At 46.4% G+C, this 21,397-nt stretch overlaps 1 protein-coding gene and 1 long non-coding RNA gene across 2 annotated transcripts; one reads left to right on the top strand and one right to left on the bottom strand.

Annotated features, from left to right (window-relative positions):
• Positions 1 to 1,821: 1,821 nt before the first annotated feature.
• Positions 1,822 to 12,316, bottom strand: LOC135991676 (uncharacterized). Its single transcript, XR_010606537.1, has 3 exons — positions 12,200 to 12,316; positions 10,769 to 10,857; positions 1,822 to 2,217 (listed from the first exon to the last, which is right to left on the bottom strand). It is a non-coding gene; the product is annotated as an uncharacterized LOC135991676 (long non-coding RNA).
• Positions 12,317 to 12,435: 119 nt separating this feature from the next.
• RAP2B (RAP2B, member of RAS oncogene family) lies at positions 12,436 to 16,783 on the top strand. The gene has a single exon (XM_065640399.1). It carries the CDS (start codon positions 12,494 to 12,496, stop codon positions 13,043 to 13,045), a length of 552 nt encoding a protein of 183 aa, XP_065496471.1. The 5' UTR covers positions 12,436 to 12,493; the 3' UTR covers positions 13,046 to 16,783.
• The last annotated feature ends 4,614 nt before the right edge of the window (positions 16,784 to 21,397 follow it).

Genomic DNA, 21,397 nt, shown 5'->3' with positions numbered 1-21,397 from the left:
ATCAGTTTTAGAAGCCGTTATGCAATTACGGTGTCACCATCCCCTGGTTTTGGTTGCTAATGGCTGTGCTGAGGCCACACTCCACAACAGCTCTCCAGGCAGCTTCGCCGTCCCTTCACAGGCACTCTGCCGCTTAGAGCTCGGGCAAGCGTTCGGCACAGCACCGTGCAAACCTGCTTCTTGCTAGTCTCAGCCATCTTTCTGCTTTTATTTTGCATGGACAAAGAGCACAGTATTAGGCCGTAACAAGTCTGGTGTCATCAAAAGGAGGAAAGAAAAACACAAGCAGAAGCTATAAGCGCTGTCTCACTTTGACTCAATGTCGGAATTCGGTAGGACCACACGAGCACTGGTGTGCCTGTCACACCTCGTCCCTCCCTCCTGTACAAGCCTGGGCAGGACCAGCTTTGGTTTTACTGTTCAACCCAAAGTGGCCACTTTGCCTTTTCGTTTTGTAGCTCGAGCTGAGTGCATAGTGTGTCCTCTGTCCTCTGAAACAGCTCCGTTGTCATTAATCACATTCAAATGTATGCCTCAGCTGCTCTCTTCAATTCTCATCCCTGAACTATGAAGCAGCAGCGGTTATCTGCTGAATTAAGTAGTTCAACTAAAAGAATCACATGTATTGTTTCCAGTCAATGGACACTATGAATAGATTTTATGTAAAATTACTGGGAATGCATAAGCCATTTTGCCAAATGTTATGGAATTTCTTATCCTAAACCCTGCGTGAAACGTAATTTATGTTCAGATACTGACAACTGAATCATGCTCTGCATTTATATAGTACTTTGCATATTCAAACTGTCATAAAACATCAATTAGGCAATAGATTTCTTGATGCTGAAAAAGTACCCTTACACCAGGCTCAGTGTGGGAAATGATCAGGGCCTGCTCTCAATGTTTAAATACCGTTGACAGAATTTCATTGTACCGTGAGTTCAGTTATTGGTACAGCTGTAACATTCAGTGGCGTTTTGCAGAGGGGAAGTAAGAGTAGGAATGGTGGTTTGGTCTTTATCTACACCAAACTCTACTTTTAAATGTTACTTTTGCTACTAACATTATTTTTTAAATGAAATAACTGTAGTAAGAACACAGCTTATTTGTAGACTCATGGTACATCTCCAATAAAGAGATAATAACTACAGTTTACTGGGTTTTTGTTCACATCCCACATGACTTTTTCTCCTTTTTCACAATCTGTTCTTTCATATTTGAGGATGTGCAAAGGAGAAGCTTCAAGAAACCCTCTTCATCCCAAACAACCACCTGCAAGCCCCAGGTAATGATCACATTGTTTGTGCCACCAATGCCAATCAGTTGAGTTTTGGCTGCTGGTGGGTTCTGAGGATTCGGGGTAATTAAATCAAGTGAAACTGCTCTTCAGCTGAAGGGTTGGTATGCTGAGGGTCACTTCAGCTGACTCGAATATAGGCAGGACTCAGAAATATAACATTAATTCATTTGCAGTGAAAAATACATACTTTGGGCATTTAGCTGTAGCATGATACATATCAGACATAAGTTTGTTTTCACCCGTGCAGCTGAGCATCACCAGTATTGCAAGCTTTCATTCTTCATGCAGTATTTATTTGTATATATTTCTTTGTACAGCTTTTATTGTCCCAGCAGTGAAAAAGGCATTTGGATGCAGAGGCAAGTCCCCAGCCCCAGCACGTCCCCCGCCCGGGCCAGGCAGAGCACGCAGCTTTTCTCTCTCCTGGAACTACTGTCAATTCCCTTAAAATATTCCTGCACAGGCACAGCCTAAGTACAGGCCACACCATTAAAAAAGAAAAAAAAATTAGTTTTGTCCTTACAGTGGTCAAGAGATTAGGAATTTGAGAGAGTTACCTACTTTTTACAGCCGTAATCCTACTTCTCTTTTCAAAGGTCTTCCATGAGTTAATGTTGTCTTTGGAGACGTGTCCTTGCACAGGAGCCTCAGCACAGAGCCACTGCCGATGAGCTCTCACAGCACCAGCGAGTTTAACAGGGGACTTCTCAAGCACTTCATGAATGTATAATAGTCAAGGTCCTAATATCCTGTATATTTCTTGTCACAGCCTTGCCCTTTTTCACGTGAAACAAAACCCAGGATGTATTTTCTGCAGAGCACTTTCATTAGCAAGAAGAGACTATGACTTTGATTCCACGTTCCGCTTTCCCCTTCTAACACAGCTTCGTTTTTTGAGATCACAGGGTTTTAGGCATCTAGTTTAGAAAAAAAAAAAAAAAGAGAGAGACAAAAGCTAATTATATATAATTATAGCTTCTATAAGGTTTCTGCTGCTGATGGGAATAAATGGCTGTGTTACATATAAAAGAAGAGAGTTAGCTTTTAGCAAATTTGTCATGTGGATAACATTTTTTGAATCATTCAGATCAATGATGTTTGTCACTACAGCAGCAAACCCACTTTTGTCTTTCCTGGTGCTGCCTTCTCTCGACAGACATGCAAGTGGCAAAGAAGGTGCATGAGATTTGCCCCAAATTCTGCCGTTCTCCACAAAGCCGGGTCTGTGCACGGGGAGGCGCCGGAGCCCAGGCATTGCCCCACGCACGGGCAGCACGGGCGATGCTGCAGCCGCAGCCCCTTCCCTCTGCGCTGTGCCTCCTGCAGCACAGGCTGATTTCGTAATAGCTCCTACTCACCTCTCTTATCAGTGCTGGTGGTAAGCCAGCTTGGTTTAAATGCGATCAATTTATCAATAGATGTCAGTCTGCTCATGACTGATCTTGATAAGCACCCGCTGAGAAGCGGGGCAGATCTCTGTATAAAGGTAAGGCGCTCCAAAGCCACGGGGCACGTGTTTAGTGGTGTGTGGAGATATTCTCCCCATGTTTGTTACTGCAGAAGCAGCTAATTGCATTGCTGTGGCAGTTCCAAGCTGCATCCTCCTCTTGAGACGGGCTTTGGTGCTCAGAGATCTCACACGGTGTGGCAAACGGCCACTTTGTGCTGTCGCTGTGTAACTCATGGGGTTTCGTTCTTGTTCTTACCAGTTAATTCTGTTTATTGGTCAGGAGAAGGGTGAGATTTGGCTGTAGCTAGCCTGAGTCAGCACCACACCCTATAAAATGTCCCAGGTATTACGTCCTGTCCCCTTCCCTCCACTCCCTGGAGTCCCAGGAATGGCTTTCAGCCCTACACAGGAGACGTGACTCATGGGTTTGGGTGGTATTTCCAGGCTCCTGGCTGCAGCAGCCAGGCACCGACACGGCTGCGCTCACCCCAGGTGTGAACCTGGCAGACACACAGCAAATGCGACTCACACTTGCTAAACCCCGGTAACCGCGGTCCCTGGAGCCTCGTCCTGCTCTCCAGCCGTGCCAGAGCCGGGTCACCCCTGCCAGCGCCGCAGGGAACCGCCCGGAGCAGCCACACGCGGGACAAGGATCACAGACGCCTCTGCTTCCAGTTAGCTGAGACTGAGACTGAACGGGATTTCTTTTTTTCTCACCCGTTCTTTGACAGGCTGTCTCGGCATGGCAGTCCTCCCAGGGTGAGGGAAGTCTTGCCATGTGAAAGCCTTTAATTGAGAAGACTAAAAGGAGATTTAAAATCATGATTTTAAGCAATGACGGTAGAGAATCAGTTCATGATGCAGAGAACTGGCGCGTTCCTTCCAGATCCCCACAATCGTGAGATCCCAAACCCTCCTCCAAACTCCTCTCCAGGCTGTGCAGGTACCAAACTATTCTTGCTTTAGGCGCTATGCACTACAGTGCTGGATGGTTTAATTTTAAAAAATCAACAATAAAAGACTATTTTTAGTTGACTTGTCACTGCAGCCATGAGTGTCCCACAGAGTTCACTTTCCTGTTCTCATGAATGTGTTTGCTTATATTTGCAGAAGGATTCAATCTGATGTAAACTATGAAATATATTGTTTATGGTACAAAGACAGTGAGGCGCTAGTTAACAATGAAATCAAAACCGGCTCTTACATATATATTTGCATTAGTCAGTCACCTCGGTGTCAGCAGACCTGGCTGAATGCTACAATGCTTCTTTAAACAGTCTGTGAAAGCATCTAGAATAACCTGTTAAGAAACTTCTTCTGCGAATCCAGACACAGATGTGACCAAACCACACCACAGCGTACACTGTTTCTGGTTTTGTCCAAAGAAGCAGCCGTACGTTGTAAGTGGGAGCCAGTGGATCTGATGTATTTTTTACTGTAGAAAAGCTTTTCCCACGTCCCCTATTTCTATTAAGAAAACAATGTTGATATACTGGGTGTTTCAAAAAGATGGACCCAGCAGTATTGCTTTGAAATTGGGTCCATCTTTTTGAAACACCCTGTATTATTATGTTGTATTCAGAGTAGTTATCAACAGTCTGCCATAAAACTGGAAGACATATCAAACTATCTGGAATGTAATTTGTATTTGTATCAATGCCTTGAACATCACAAGTCCAAATGCAAGATTTGCTGATGCTATCAAGTTGGTTATCAAAATCACTTGGAATTTCCAGTGACTTTGATAAACTGGAGAGCTGACAAACATCCGTGCCTTAGATACCAGCTTCAATTTTGTATCTAGTTTCAATTTTTAGTGTACCATTACGCAACAAGAATCTGCTCATAGGGCGAAGTAGCCCGCAGGCTTCACTAGGAGGGTGAAACCGGGCAAAAACCCCTGAAGTACAGTTGGAAACTGAAACTCTTGATATTTTGTTTTGCTTACAGTGGTCAGATGCCACATCTGCTTCATAGACACTAAGAGAACCTCAAAGTCCAGGTCTCCTTGAACGATCAAGAGCTGGACAAAATGAACAGAAGCATGTGAAGGATTAATTGTAACAGACCCTAGGACCAGATATCTTGTTTGATGTTTGCAAGCGGGACTAGTAAGTTGAATTCAGTTCTGTCCTGGGAAATGTGCTCCAGGTAAATAAAGTAACTTGTGTCTTTTTCCCTTTTACTATGTATCAGCTCCTGATACCATATAACTCGACTTTCACTCCGATGTGATTCTGGGGTAAATCACAATCCACTTGATGAAGAACAGCGGGATCTGTCTCTATGAATCTACTGCAGGTCCCTCACCCTTGTTAAGTGATGAATTACAAGCAGAATCAATTCACGTTTCAAGTCACTTTTAGTCTGGTTGTTCCAGTGTGTTTTCCTCACATGATGGGACTGGTCTGGGGTGCCTTTTACTGGTGCACTTCAAGCAGCACGGTGCCACCGACGGAGGCAGCGGCGCTGATAAACCGCCATCGGTACCCCTGCGGCATCGTCTCACTGAAAGCCTTACAACACAGCGTACAGAGACAGAAATATGTCTCCATTCAGTGAGTCATAGTGCTTTCCAGCCGTGTGCAGACAGGCCTGGGGCACGCAGGCTCCAGCAGACCCCCAGCAGAGGTTTGGGCAGCGGGGACTGAGCCCTGGGGCACCAGCCCCTGTTCCTGACAGCGCCTGACGATGGCCAGCCTGCAAACCAGCTCCCCAGGAGCCTGTGGTCACACCAGCATTCCTGATCGTTCCGCCTGACAACGTCAAACGTGGCTTACAGATCAAGGAGCGTCACCATCAGTTTGCGCTCTCTGCTCATCCTCATGAGGTCATCTGTGCACACAGGAGGGGCTGTTTGTGCCGCGGCCGCCGGGCTGGGTGGGTTATCTGCAGAGGCTGGGTGTCGCAAGGCTCCGTTTGCTTCCACATCCACGGTAACCTGGCCCTGCAGCTGAAGGCCTGGCCGATGAAACGCGGTTTGTGCTGGTGACACAACCAGTGGGCAGCCACCGCGATCCCTCCAGCCTTGACCGGCCAGGAGCAGCCTCGAGGGAAGGGAGCTGTAAGCAGCCCTTTAAAACAATCAGAAAGCACGGCTTTGTGTTGAAGTAGAGAATTTCAAAAGATTTGAAGGCTATTTGGGCTGCAAATAACTTGTCGGCCTGAGCTATCATGGGTCTTAGTTTTCTCTATCAAAAAACCCCTTATCTCCCTTGTTAATTAGTTTACCCCCAAATTACTTCAAAATACCCAAATACAAGGCTACACACATGTAAAGAATAACAATATTTAAACTCAAATGTTTTCAATTATCTAAGACATAGCCAAAGAGCTCTGCTTGTCACCTGGGAAATGCATATCCCCTGTAAAGAACAGGGTAAGTTTCAGAGCTGAAATGACACAATCCTTTCTAAAATCTGCTCTTGCGTATTCTTCTCAGATGGCTGAAGAGAGAAATTACACAACTGGCACCGAAATGGTTTTCACTGACCTGCCATGTGGTCATCACCAGGGCTGCCAAATCTGGCACGGCTGCTTCATAAACTGCCATTGCCCATATGGCCACGGAGCTGGCAGAGATTTGCTGACCTTGCAGTCTGCCTGCGTACTACAAAATAAAGCTCAACTGAGCAGGCAGTTCCTCTTGTCCAGTTCAATTTCTTTTCTCCTGCAGTCTTCAGGACTCCATCAGGCCGAGGCTGAGGGATCTGTGGCTTGTCTGTCTCCCTGAGACCTAGAGGCGCTCAGCTTCCTAGAGGGCCTTGCTGTCAATATGCCATGAGTTTGTACCAAGCACCTGAAAATGGGTGCATTTTGGTGAACTTCTGCGAATCTAGTAATATCATTGTTCCTGAAAAATAATGTGGGGATAGATTCAGACAGAAAGCAAGACACACTTGTGTTGCAGCTTTCTCTTGTGGAGGTCTTCTTACCACTAATAAAAAAACCAAAGCAGGCAAAAGGCCTTGACAGTTACTCTGTATGTTTATTTGGTTTTAAAGCTCTGATTTTTCACTGATTGCTGTGCAATCCTTGTCAAAGCTGGAGACACAAACTGCAGCTTGTCTTTCACAGCCATTGCCATCAGAGAAATGCTATTTTAAGTCTCTTTCAGTATTAACCAATCTGGCTCAGGAGCCTAATGGATAAAATATAGTAACACAGGACAGAGAACAACGAGTCAGTCAGCAAACCCGCATTGATCTGTCAGGTACGATGTGAATTTATATAAATGTCCCTGGAGGTTGAATAAGTTAAGTTTTTCCATGACTCAACTTGGTCTGTTGCAATCAATGTTCCTAACACAGCATCTCCCCCCTGTAGCGACTGTAAATGTTCACAGCGCACAGCGAAGTGGCAAAAAAAGGAGATTTTGTGTTTAAATGTATTCACTTTGCAAACACCTACTGTGATTTCAGCATCAGCTTCCCCCATTCTTCTTGCAACCGAATCTGCACTGGAGGCTACAAGCAAGCTGCCACAAAAGGGAGCTGTGGCAGTCCCTGCAAGGCCGGCGCTCAGGTTTGACTGGCACCGGGCCTTTGGGCTGAGCTGGCTCGCACACAGCTCGGGATGCAGGGAAAACTGTGCACGGAGGCATTTTCAGCTGGGGGCGAGAAAGTCATTGGGTGCTCCATCTCGGTCCAGATGTTGCACACACTGTTTTTAAAGTGTAGTAAAAGAAATAATGTCAGGACATTGAAAGAGTTTACCTTGACAGAAATGTCACAATCATTTGAGCTAGAAGCAAGCAAGCACTAGCAGCAATTAATTTCTTCCTTGCTCTCAGGGTTAGTCAAAATGTATCACAAAACACTGTTAAACAGATAGATATTTTGATTAAATGACATTCTACAGTGAAATTCCATGCTGTCCATTGAAAACTACAAACACCCCTCCAAATTAAAACCTTTCAAATGTTTGCACTATGTTTAAATAATTTTTTTGGTGTGTGTTAATGAATGGAATAAGCATTTTTATTTCTCTTGTTGTGGTACACAAGGGAAGCAAGTTCACTCATCTCTCCCGTCTATCAGCCCCTTCCTCACACCAGTTCCACGTTACCGATGTAATGGCTGTGGACTCACCAGTTTATTGGATTCACTCCATAATTTTTGTGGGAACGACAGGCGACGAAAATGGAATGGAATGTAACTCCAGTTTTATCTAGGAGACTTCCTTCCATAGATGTACTCTTATTTTTTAAAATGAAAATGTGTTTCTCTCATTATTAGTTAGGGAAAAATCCCCAGACCTTAATAACTACGCATCCTTACACCCACAATGTCACTGCCCCAGTGTGAGCCCAAAGGCAGATGAAGAAAAGCCCTTCACCCAGTGACCTGCAAACCCCACTTGCTGCTTCTCCGGGACTTCTGGGAATCTCCCACCTCGCTTACGAAATACAATAAGATCACAGCTGAAAGTATTCACTCCTTGCTGCTATTTGACAGAAGACTCTGTCAGGCAAAGCACAGGAGATGGAGGAATTAAACAAATTAAAGAGTGAAAACTCTCCACATGATAACTTTTTGCTCCATCTGAGTGCTGCTGCCAGCAGAGTAGTGGTGCCGTGGGATATAATGCCATGGGGCAGTGAAGAAAGCACATTTTTCTACAAAAGGGCTTTTGCTGCAGACAGGAAGTTTATTTTTTGAATTAGTCACTGGTTTCAGTTCATGCTGATGATATCCTTTTCATTAACATACAATAGCGCTGGTTCCATGCAAGCACTATCAAGATTACACTGATGGTTCCAAAGGCTGTTTCACTACACCCACTCACACCTGACTGCTGCGCAGAACAGATAAGTGTGCTCGCTTTGTTTCGTACACACAGCTCAAATCCTGATCCTCATCACCTTTCATGTAAACTGCTACTGTAGTAAATAGAAGGGGGTTGATAACTGATAAAGAACATAGAAATAGACCTAAACTTTGACAATTATGCATATTTTGACTATAAACATCACGTCTCTGAGTGGGATATAAACATGCCATTGAACACATTCTTTACAAAGAAAAAGAAAGTGGCATTATTACACCAATCCAAGTGAGATGACATGTAATAAATCCTGGCAGCACAGGTTATTTTTTCAATAGCAATAAGATGTCTGGCATGACTTTTGATGGAAATAATGAACTTTTTCTTCTGCGTATGTGTCACTTTTTTTTTTTTAATATATATTTTATTTACACCCACCAGCAGCTGCTAATATTTCTTGAAAAAATGAAACTTGAGTACTCTGCATTTGGGAATGTTTCTGCGTTTCCGTGGGCCATGCAGGCCAGACGTGCTGGGGCAGCCATCAGGAAAGGGATGACACTGCACAAAGCAGCTCCTGCTCAGGAATCGCTGGCACGGGGGAGACGGCTCAGCTGGTTCAGTCAGGGGAGAAACCAGCTCCTGCTGCTACGCTGCAAACACATCTCATGACAGCACTGAGCGGTACCTTTGGCCTGAGTCACTCAGCAATTTGTCTTATCAGGTCCTTTCTGATTATCTGGGTGTTGAGCAGATGGAACAGTTTCACTTATAATAAAACTAGTCTACCCATGGAATTACCCTAATTGCCTCTCTCATTTAAGTCCATATGCAGACGTTTTGATTCTAGAATAATACCCAGTACCATTGGATTAAGATAAACAGCCATTAGGCAGCCTTAGATCAGATATGTATTCACATATAGAATTATGAAGAATAACTCAAGGTGCAGACAAGCTAATTATTATACTTAAATACCATTGGAATGCCAGAATATTTTTGAAGAAGAATTTTGAAAAGTCTTTTCTCTCTTAAATATGAATATTCTGTAATGTAGAATGCAGGAAAACAAGTGCGCTTGTATAAAAAAGAAACTTGTCCAGCTTTTTGCATAACTACTTTATTATAGCAATATATTTCATTACCTTCTGATCAGACTTTAGAGTTACTGGTATGGGAAGAGGAAGGATGAAGTAGGAGACATAAAGACAGGAAAACAGAGATCTTCAGCTCCCCATTGCCAGGATGTGGATAGATTTTTAAAAGTAGTCAGCTGCTTCCACTGTTATTCTTAAAACGAGTTCATACCCACCACATAGATCTTTCTTGCTGATTTTTGGTTAAAGCTTCCCAGCAAATTTTCAGGGCTGAGGACTGAGTCTCTCTCTTGCGCAGCGCTGAATGCGCTACCGCTGTTCAATAGGAGCAACCCAAATTAAATAAGGAAACCTAGAGTCATTGTCTCAGAACAAGAGAGACACATTGAACGCCAATGACAATATTATTAGACACTATTGTGACAAACATAACCAAAACCACTCTTAGCTACCTTAAAGGGGAGAGAGGAGGTTTTATTGATCAAATATCCACACGAAATCTTAAAAATGCTATTGCTTATCAAGTAGTTATTAAAACTTACAAATACTTGAACATGCAAATACTTCAATTTCTGTGCTCAAGTGGTCATCTTCTCCTTCCCAGACCCCCACCAAAGGACCCCAACCCAAGTGACAAGCATCTTGCTGGTGAATCCAAACTAGAGGCCGCTTTGGAAAAAAGATGGTACCAGGTCTGTCACCAGCTAAGGGTAACGTGGTTGGCAGGCACAGTCTAGAATAGAGATATGGCCAGAGCCCAGCCCCCAGGACTCAATATAAGATAAAATACCTGCCTAATTCCAGATTGATCCATATAGCACCTTCAACTAGCTTAGGATCAGCCTGCAGGTGAATGAGAAGACTGTGCAGACACCAGGTAAGGGCTGGCAGAGCAGCATCCCACCGGGGACCCCAAACTAACCCGTCCAGGGCATGACCTACACCCACACGCTAAGTACGGAGAGTGCCGGGTTGCAGATACGGGATATATTTAAGAAAATTGTTTAAGCTGTTGCCCACGCCACAGCAGGGTTGGCAGAATACAACTTTTGTGTTCCTCAGGAGCGGCTTCACTTGCGAAGACTTACACAAGCGATAGTGGGGGCGTTAGTTTAAGCCCCTGGAGTCGGAGATCACCAGATCTGCTGTACTCACCAGAGGATTGGTGGAAATGCAACCCTGGACAGATGACCATGGGGATGCAGTACGGCTGGATCCAGCAGAGTGAATCCCCACGGTGAATTCTGGAACAATAATTTAAGTAGAATTTAGCCTCTGTGAAAACTGTTCAGAAACAACAGAATGCTCCTTACAAAACTTATTTCAAATCCTTTTGTCTTTGTCTACAAGGGCTTGTTTCCCCAAGTACTGTGTTTAAATTAGGTTTGTAAATAAGGTGTGGTACAAAGGACCTACATGCCACAACTACTTAAATAAATACCGAGAAGAGTAAAGAACCAGGTAGGATATAAAAGCAAAGACTGGAGGGTGCCAAAATGCTTAATGATATTTTCTGGAAAGGAATGTCTGATTGATAGAAAGTCCAAGGAATGACTTGTACAAACAGTGGCAAAGAGCCAGTCCCCATGAGTCAACCCCACCAGGCCGATCTGCTCTTCACAGGCCACAAAGTGCAAACAGCATCAACATCTGGCAATTGCCACATCTTCAGCCTGACAGATCAGCCGGTCCCGACTTCAGAGGGTTGGGGAAAGCGCAGAAGTTGGGGTGTCCTGGCGGGGGCTCCTCAGGCCAGGGCGGGGTGCAGCCAGCGCAGCCAGCTCCAGTGCAGCCCCGGGGGGCGCAGGAGCCTCTCCCAGCAGGGCTGGCTCCCCGGGCACGCTGCGGGCACCTGCAGCCTCCGGAGCGCGCCGGGCAGAGGTGCTGGGCACAGCCGAGGGGGCTGCGCAGGGACTCGGGGCGGGGGACGCGGCCTCGGCAGCGGCCGCGCCCGCAGGGCCCCCCAGGCCCCGTGAGGAACAGCGACCCGCCAGGGGACAGCGGCCCTCGGGGAGCGGCAGGCGCCGCAGCTGCCCGGGCCCTGGCGCCGGCTGCGGGGGTGTCTCGTCCCCTGGCGGGGGCCGATAGGGTCGGGAGAGCCCGCGGTGAGGAGATAACCGGGCCGTGCCCTCCGCCGATACGGGGCGGGGGGACCTGGGGCTGCCGGTCCCGGTGCCCTTCACCCATTTCCGTGCCGGGCGCGGGGCCCCGCCGCCCGCCTACCCGGCAGGCCGGGGGTAGCGTGGCTGTGCCCGCGCAGGGTGAGCCCGCCGCGCCCCTGAGGGAACCCGCCACTCCCCGCGGAGGGACCCGCGGGGTACCCCGACCCCGCCCCGCTCCTCAGGGAACCCGCCACTCCCCGCGGAGGGACCCGGCGCCGCGCCCCGACCCCGCCCCGCTCCTCAGGCCCCGGCAGGAGCGGGGCGGGGCGGCGGCCGGGAAGCCAATGGGGGCGGGCGGCGGCGGCCGGAGCCAATGGGCCGGGCCGGGCCGCCATGGGCCGCGGCAGCGCCGTCCCGCCGCGGGGCCGGTAGCGACAGCGCAGCCTTCCTCGTCCTCCTCGTTCTCCTCGTCCTCCTCCTCTACCTCAGCGGCGGCCGCCGCCTCCCTCCGCGGTCCCGCGCAGCCGCCGCGCAGGGCCTGGCGACGGGGCGGCCCGGCGCGGCTCCGTGAGGCGCGGCCGCCCCTTCCCCGCCCCGGCGGGCCCCGCGCGGCGCCAGTGAGCGGCCGGCGGGGCGTGCGCGCCCCTCCCTCCGCCTCCCTCCCTCCTTCCCTCCCGCCCGCCCGCGCTCCTTCGCCTCCCTCTCTCCGCCCGCCGCCAGGGCGGGAGGGAAGCGGCAGCCCCGAGCGGGAGGCGAGGGAGGCGGCGCGCCGGGAGCCATGCGGGAGTACAAGGTGGTGGTGCTGGGCTCGGGCGGCGTGGGCAAGTCCGCCCTCACCGTCCAGTTCGTGACGGGCTCCTTCATCGAGAAGTATGACCCCACCATCGAGGACTTCTACCGCAAGGAGATCGAGGTGGACTCCTCGCCGTCGGTGCTGGAGATCCTGGACACGGCGGGCACCGAGCAGTTCGCCTCCATGCGGGACCTCTACATCAAGAACGGGCAGGGCTTCATCCTGGTCTACAGCCTGGTGAACCAGCAGAGCTTCCAGGACATCAAGCCCATGCGGGACCAGATCATCCGGGTGAAGAGGTACGAGCGGGTGCCCATGATCCTGGTGGGCAACAAGGTGGACCTGGAGGGCGAGCGGGAGGTCTCCTTCGGGGAGGGCAAAGCCCTGGCCGAGGAGTGGAGCTGCCCCTTCATGGAGACCTCGGCCAAAAACAAAGCCTCGGTGGACGAGCTCTTCGCGGAGATCGTCAGGCAGATGAACTACGCCTCGCAGCCCAACGGGGACGAGCAGTGCTGCTCCTCCTGCGCCATCCTCTGAGGGCGGCGGCGGCCGGGCTGGCGGCGGGGACACGGCGGCGGGAGCAGGCGGCTCCCCCGGCCGGCCGCGGGGCGGGCGCGCCGGGCTCGGCAGGCGCCGGCGACGAACGCACGGACGAACAAAAAAAAACCCGGGGAGAAAAAACAAAACAAAACAAAGAAAAACCGCGTTGGAAATGTGGCTTTTTTCGGCATGTACGTTTCGTCCAGTCTTGGTCGTTGCATATTTCCTGTCAGTGTCTGCAACGGGCAGCTGACCCTGCGCCGGCTGCGGGCCGGGGGAGAGAGCGGCCCCTGCCCGCCGGGACAGCGGGGCGCGGCGGAGCCGCCCGGGGCCGGGCCGGGAGCCGTCCCCGGGCCGAGCCCGGCCGGCCACGCGTGGAGCTCCCGCCGCCGGGCCCCGGCATCTCTATGCAAAGTCGGGTGGTTTGTGCCGGGGCGTCCAGCCTGGAGAATTGCACATCTGAACTGGGACTTCTAACTTAAAACACTGATGCCAATACAGTGTGGGGTGCCAGAAAGTGTCTGCTGATGATTCGTGAAATAATTTTCTATTTTGTTTACCTGCTGTATCGGATGGGAGTTTGCAGGAGAGTGGTAGCGTGTTGGTTTTTTTCCTGTTTTGTTTTCAAATCAGCTGTGAAAATGTTACAAACCTGCACAATTTTTAGGTGTGCGTGTGTGTGTGATTTCGTTTTTATTTCAGTTTTCCTTGGGCGGGTGGGAGCCGTGGTGTTGTTCCGAGGGTTTTTCTTTTGGGTTGGCAGTACCTGATTTTGATGACTAGCTCTCTAAAGTGCAAAGACTTCCTCCATGTGATGCAGGGCCGACAGCAGCCCTGTGTCTATAGAGTGCCTTCAAAACTCAGCTGTTCCAGCCGGTGCCAACCTGTGAAAGCTCCACAGAATCCCATTATCTACTACTCCAAAAACTACTTAACAGTTTCCTTGCAGTAATCACACCGAACAAGCCAGGACAAAAGGGCCTATTGTTGGTGGAATTTATTTCTTATTTCCATCTGAGCCTTTTAACTGTAATTTCCATGTCTCGCAAGTTCTGGCTTCATTTACTTCAAATTTACAAGAATTTAGCCTTCTGGGATTTTGAGGGGGGATGGGCTTTTCTTTTTTTTCCTTTTTCTTTTTTTTATTTTTTTTCCCTTTGGTTCTGTTGTGGGATGTACCTCCAGCCAGCAAAGAAGGAAATCTTATTGTTGTGATGTACCAAGAAAATTCTAACAACTGTCATTTTGATTCCAGACGTGCATTTAAGAGATGTCTATCCATTTTAATACAAATGCTGTTTTTTAGAAAAGAACTTCGTGCGCTTTTATGTATTACATGAAACACTAACTTTCACATAGGCTGTTAATCCTGATTTATATCTTAATGGAAGTGAAAGGTGGGGGTGGCTTGATTTAACTAAGGACAGCATTAAAAAAAAAAAAGGAAGACAAACCAAAAGATCGCCATTTTATCTAATATTTAGTAATTTTAATACAGTTTTTTGTTTGTGTTTAGGTCCTGCCCTGTGCGATGCCAGCATTGAGTGGAACGCTGTGTTCAGTAGGCAGCTGTAGGAAAGTGGAGTGGCTGTAATGCAAAGGGCCTTGTAAGATAAAGCCCCGGTTCCTTACTGGGAACAGCATGGATTATTGGGGTAAAGTTCTAAAGGTCGATTATTTATAAAATTTCCGCTTTTAATTTCATTGCATTATAACACTTTAAAATGATGTGACAAGACCGTTATTTCGTTCCTGGTTTGCAGAAGGATTGGGGTGGGAGAACTACCTTTTGTCATTTGGAAGATCGAGGGGGTTTGTTTAGCTCCATTACCTCCCTCTCAGCCCCTTCTTTAAAGATTAGCTCACAAAACATGCAACTGTGGGGTTTGTGGAGTTTGGTTTTTGTGAGGTATTTTTGTTTGTTTTTTTCCCCCTTATCCCAAGAAGACTTGAAATTATTTTACCACATGAAAGCAAAGGTTGAGCAATGATGTGTGAAGGGGCCAACTGCAAACTGACTGCCGTGATTCCTACCATGAATCTGATCATTTCTTCTATTCTAGGTAGGAAAACTTCCTGCTTCAGCACTGGAAGAAGCGTTGGTTTAATTCTAGGTATTGAAATCCTAGTGATTGAAATTAAAATTGTAATCCTGTGTTTTAGTTGCAAATTGGATACTTATTTGTAGCAACACCTGGTATCTACTGAAAATTTTGAAAAGATGATATGCTTAATTATTCTCCTGAGCTCACATGTATCCTTCAAAACAGCAAGGAGCTGTTGTGATACAATCAATTGGGTTGTATCAGTCTGACTGATACAATCACGGTTAAAAACAAAGAGCTGGGAAAGGCAAACTCTGCTGATGGTCCCTTACCTTCTGCTTGGGGCCTTCATATAACAGACAAATTCATCCAGCCCCCCCATTTTTAAGTGAAAACTGAAAACCTCTTTGCAGCTTGTCTTTCAGAAATTTCTAAAACAGAACTAGAAGGCAGCTCCTCAAGGACTTCCAGGTCAGAAGGGCAGGGGAGTAATGCTTATTAATAATTTTAACATACTTCATTAAGAAAGCTCGATTGCCACCATGTCTGCAGTTTAAAAAACGTCATGTCTGACATTTAAAAAGAAAATGCCATAAATTTACATCTCAGCTATTGCCATGGTTCAGTTTTGCCTTAAATTCAATGGGATCATGCAGTTTTTGGCACCCAAGAGGCCTTGTTCTAGATCAGTGTATTGAAACCAACTTGTTCCGCACAGTAAAAACAGGTATTTCTGCTGTTCCCCCAACAGATAGCAGACTCTTCATGTGTTCTAGTGCCTCCTGTTTCCCTGCGGCCTGCGTTGTGCTTGAGGAATGATGTAATATGGGTGTTTGAAGCACACAGCGGCACGTAAAGTCCAGCTAATCTCAACCTAGCAGCGCAGCTCAAGGCAGGCCTAGGAAGTTCTGGATTATGCTGGGATTTTTGTAGATACACTCTAGTTCTTGCCAAAAAGGTGTGTTCATTAAACCGTGAAGGATTTAAGAAACCATGGTATGGGTCTAACCAGCATTTTGAATGTATTTAGATGTTCAGTGTTCTCTATGACTTGGTGAGGACAGTACAAAAAATAGAGCTCAGTTGTCTGATCTTCCAAATACTCTGAAGTGTTTTGGTGCTTGTTAAACATAGGCCTTGTCTATAGAGTAGAAAAAAGTCATACTGCTTTAACTTGACTGTATAACGAAAGCTATATTAGCTTCTACACTGAGGAAAATCTTGTATCAATATAAAGGTACTCTTTTATTCATTTTCCCTGTGGGAATATGTTATACCCATGTCAATACAAAGGTGGTATATAGCTCTTTTCACAGTGAGAATTGCAAATATTGGATTGATTTGGAAGAAAAATGACATTCCCAGCCAAAATACTTCCTGACAGTACAGAAATTGTGTAAACAAGGCCTTAGTTTAAGGCTGACCTTATGGCCACGTATTTTGCTGTACATAATGATTGTATTTTTAAAAATCCAAGCTTGTTCTATTGCAAGAAAGCGTGTCTTTGCAATCCTAGTCTCTGTGACTGTAACCGTGCAGTATTCTCGACCTCGTTTTCAATACAGTGTGGTTCTCAACATGATGCTCAGGCTTTGTCGATGCTTTCGGTTCTGGATGTTGAATTCTGTGGCTGTGGGATTCCTGATGGTTCTGCTTCTCTCAAAAGAATGTACGGCAAGTTTTTTGCAAAGGGCATTTTAAATAAAGGGCAGGTGGCTCTTTATGATTTCTTCATGTGGATACTCATTGCGTGCAGGTGTTGTGAAGTATCAGATTTCCTTGAGCAGTGACAAAATGCAGAAACTTCCATTGTCTTTAAGAATTTTGTATGAAAAGGAGTGTGTGTGTTCTCTTGAATCTCCCATTCAAATTAATGGACAACTCCCTTGACTGGGAATGGAAAACGGTTGGAGCTCCACTGCTGTTCTCAGCTCTCTGACTCTCCAGGTTTGTATAATAGGCAACCCAGACGCTTTTCCTGCCAGGCCTTCACCGCATCTTTGGGAATGATTATTTGGAGTGGCCATGGGTGCTCTGGGGAGATCTGAAACTTGCTGTGGAAGCAGATGTGTGTATGAGCCCTGCTCAAAGGTGAAATAGCTTTAAATAACCATCTTCAGAACTTACAGGCTGCTCCTGCTGTCTTTGTAGCCTTGTGCAAAATGTGGATGTTAAAAGGATTCTTCCTGTCAGACTGTTAGAGCACGGTGTTCTAGAATCACCTTTTTGTAGGAATCCAACATATGCCCAGCTTCTAAAACTTCTTATTTGGGGCTCACAATCTTTGGTAAATATGTGCATAGCAGATGAGAGTGATTCAATAGCAGATTTGTAGTTCCAACAGCTAAAGATACTCGAGTGAGTCGTAGTGATGAGAAGTGTGTGGAAGTGCCTTGCTGGGACTGGCTGTGTTGAGGTTGGGGGATTTTTCTTGGTTTTGTTTTTCACTCTGAGTGGGCTAAGGGTTTGTTAGTCTGTAATTGAGAATCTCGCCGTACTTCCCAAGTAACAGTCATTGTGTGTATGTGTGTACTCTGAGTTCACTGGTGCTGGAATTGCAATTCTTGCCCTCAGCACAGATGAGCTCAGCCTCTGATCTCAGTCCTGCCTGTAGCCAGTACCACACTGGAGAAAACGCCCAGTGAAACTGGAGCTGGGTGACCGATAATGGGCTAGAGCACAGAGATTTACGTGCAGAAAGTTTAAGAACAGTCACTAAAATTTCCCTATAGTTACTTTCAATTTTATGAAGGGTATGACTGTTCTAATACACATCAGGTGCTGCTTTAACACACTGTTGGTGCTAGAGCATAGTGACTCAGTGGGTGACATTGTGCATAAAACAAATACTATATGTAAGTACTTAATCTGTAATATCTAACAAGGTCTTAGATCCTATATAGAGCACTGTAAAATTAGAAGTCACTTATCCAGAACGTATAAGTTGTTCTAGTAAGTCTTAAAATATTGTAAGCAGCTGTTCTGTAATGACTTTGTTCTGTTTTGGCAGTCTCTGGCTCTTTTGGAGGTTTGGGCAAGGAGGAGGAAAAGTGGTCAAGAATCCAGAGCTTTGGTTTGGTAATTCTCGACAGAGATATTTTTAGGAAAATGGTGTCTGACATGTAACTTCAGCTTTAATGATTTAAAATCCGTTTAGTTCTACAACGTTCTTTAAGGTAACGTTATAAAAAGTACATAGTTAATAAATTCAATGTTCAGGTAACACGCAGATCCCAGATGTTTCTCATCTGCTTGATGGACTGATTATGGTTGTGCAAGAAACGCTGCAGTAACAAGACTGATCAGAATGACATTGGGTTTTTTGCCTTTTGATATTGTCCTATTATCCTGCTGTATTATGATGCCAGGATGAAATGGGATGTTGGTGGTTAGTTTTGAGGATGGTTGTAAATGGACTTTAGGGTGAAAAACTGAACTGAAATGGAAGTTCGTTTGTTTATTTTTCTTTGAATTGGGTATTGAAAAGGTGCTGGACAGCATTTGTATCGGTATTCTCTTACCAGTTTCTCATTTATGGGTATATTCATTTAATGCTTTGTTTCCACAGTGTTACTACTGTTATCCCAATTTAAACAATTAGGATGAATACTTACAAATTTGAATTATTTTGTTAGAGATAGAATCGCAGGTAAGGCAGTAAGCACTGAGCTATAGTTGAATATTTGCATTTGCTTTGTTATTAGTAGGCAAGATATTGAGGTGTGGAGCCAGATGTGGGTACCTGAAAAGAAGTCTGGGTTTAGCTGTTGGAAGTGATCCACCTGAAAGTGTTCCTGAGCAACGTGACTGTTGATACCTTTGTGACAGTGTTTGTTCTGAGGCTTGAGAAGAGGTACAAGACTAAGATGCATTTACAATTGAATTAACTTGAGTTCTATTGTTTCCCCATCTTGCCAAGCGCAGATGGAACTGGTGCTGTCCCTCCCAGCCGTGGTGTCGGCAGTCCTGAAGTGGGAAGCGTTAGGCTTTCCTGATGGGAGAGATCATTTGAGTTGCTTACCATCTTGCTGCCTCTAAATCACTCACTGCATCTACGACAGAGTTAGAAACGGAACGGAGGGCGCCAGACACCTCTGATCTGGAGAGCTGGAACTGGGATGTCTGCCTTAGCCCTGCCTGGCTTCTGGTTTCCAGCTTCAGCACCGATTCAGCATGTCTGCAGCAAACATTTAAAGCTTTCTACAACGCAGTTTCTCCAACTGTGTTTGGTTGAAATGTTGATTTCATGAGCTGATTTTGTATGAGCATTTGGCTTTGAAATTGCAGCACCAAATGTAGCAAAGGGAGAGGATTGAGAGAGACCGAGGACACAAGCAAGTGTGCAGAAAGGATGCTGTCACTTAAGAGTATGGGACTTTTTTTCCTCTTAGACAGACCTAAATATTGGAAGCCAGTTTTCGAATGTTAAGTGTCTTGGTTTAACCAGCCTTATGCTTAAGTCAGAAAAGATACTTAAAACCTGTTTCAGTTGGAAGTATGGTACTTGAATGATTTCAGAGAACTATCTTTGTAATTTTTCACTGACCTTGGTTTGTTTAAATATTCTAAGCTTTATTTGTTATTGTGATAGTTATCACTAGGTAGAGGATGTGTTTAAATATGATTTAATATTTATATTAACTTAGCACTACAAACATCTCCATGTTGTAGGGACTGATAGACACAATAGGCGTGAAGTGAAGGTCTCTTCATTTACTGAAGGCCTCACTGGAAATAAAGATTCAAAAGCCTTTTCAAAAATCATGATAATGCTTAATGTAACTTTTAGAATTTACAGATGGCTTCTCATCGCTCGGAATAATGGACAGTCTTTTAGCCGGGAGGTGGCTGCCCCTTCTCTGGGCTGCTGTGTGCCCAGCGGCACCACTGCAGGGTTTGCGCCTCCAGTGAGAAAACGGGTGATCCTTCTGCTGCCCCGGCGGTTCCTCGGGCGCAGGCTGGCTCTTGAGCAGGGTGCTCGCTCGGAGCCCTGGCGTTCCTGCTCTGGGAGGCTGCGAGGGAGACGAGGGAGCCCAGAGGACACAGTGACAATGAAGTGGTTGCTTGTCAAAACCCCGGGATGGAAAGCTGTGCGTGTCTAAACCTTTGAGAAGGTGCATCCATTGCTGCAGTCATGCTTGAAACCGCACGGACGTGCAATGCGTGCGGCTCCTTGTTCTTCAGTGTTAGGTGTTCGTTATACCTACCCCAGGTTTACTCTGGGAAGGCAAAACCAGAGAGCCGTTTCCTGCAAGGTGAAGGGAGACCCTACAGCACACTCCCGTGGTTAACGTATAGCCGTGGCTCGTATGGTTAACGTATAGCCGTGATGTGTAGTGCACTCAGAGGAGCAGCTTGGGCTGTTGAGGAGGACGTATGTGCATGCCTTGGATCCGCTCTTGCTCATTCTGAAAAGTAGTTTGAAAGATTAGTCATCTGCAGATGTCCTGAAAATAATTTCTTTATATGCATAAAATAGACTTATTTTAGGGGCCTAAACAGTGAATTGTTTTGTGTTTCTCAAGAAACACATAATGTGACTCCTGTTTAAGTTCCTCTCCTGGGCTGTAGTTTCTTCCCCGATACCGTGGCGAGGTCTGCTGCCTCGGGCCCTGCGAGCCGTTGGAAATCAAACACACCTTCAATATTTGCCACATTTGTGACAAAAGTAAGTTTGGGGCGTTATTGTGCGTAGGCGTCCATGATATTCAGTGTATTAAACAGTGCACCTCCTGTGCATTTGTACGAGCAAGATGGAAGTGATGGAGCAGCAGGAGCGCTGGGCTGGTACCCGCTGGGCTGGTACCCGCTGGGCTGGTACCACTGGCTGGGTTTACTGATACCAGACCCGCTCTGCGTGGAGGGGTGGGAAGTGATGTCTTCCTGGGGCAGGGGGGTTTGGGACAATGTGGGTTGAATTTTTCTGTTTCAAGTACAAAGAAACATCATTCTGTAAATGTCTGGGGACTTCTTTTTCGCTCTCTATGGCGCTAAGCAGATTTGGGAGCGCAAGGAGAGTTTGCGCAGTGAATATGTTATCCACCAAGGCTGATTTTGATGTTCTAAGTTTAAACTGAGTTCTATAGCTTCCCTGCACCACTAATCACCAAAATCTCTCCCAACCTGTGTAGAACTTTATAATAGTGATGGTTACAATGTGACTCAGGGTAGTTGGGAGCCATATGTATTTAAGGGTGAGATTAATGATAATTATATTCCTTTAATGACCTACAGTAATATTACCTACCTCAATTTATTATTGGGAGTTTGCTGCCAAGTTTACTTGATAATTAACAAAGTTAAG

This window comes from Caloenas nicobarica, chromosome 8 (genome assembly GCF_036013445.1).
Source record: "Caloenas nicobarica isolate bCalNic1 chromosome 8, bCalNic1.hap1, whole genome shotgun sequence".
Classification (NCBI taxonomy): Eukaryota; Metazoa; Chordata; class Aves; order Columbiformes; family Columbidae; genus Caloenas; species Caloenas nicobarica.
Note: the sequence above shows the minus strand (reverse complement) of the source record. Positions and strands in the feature narration are given on the sequence as shown.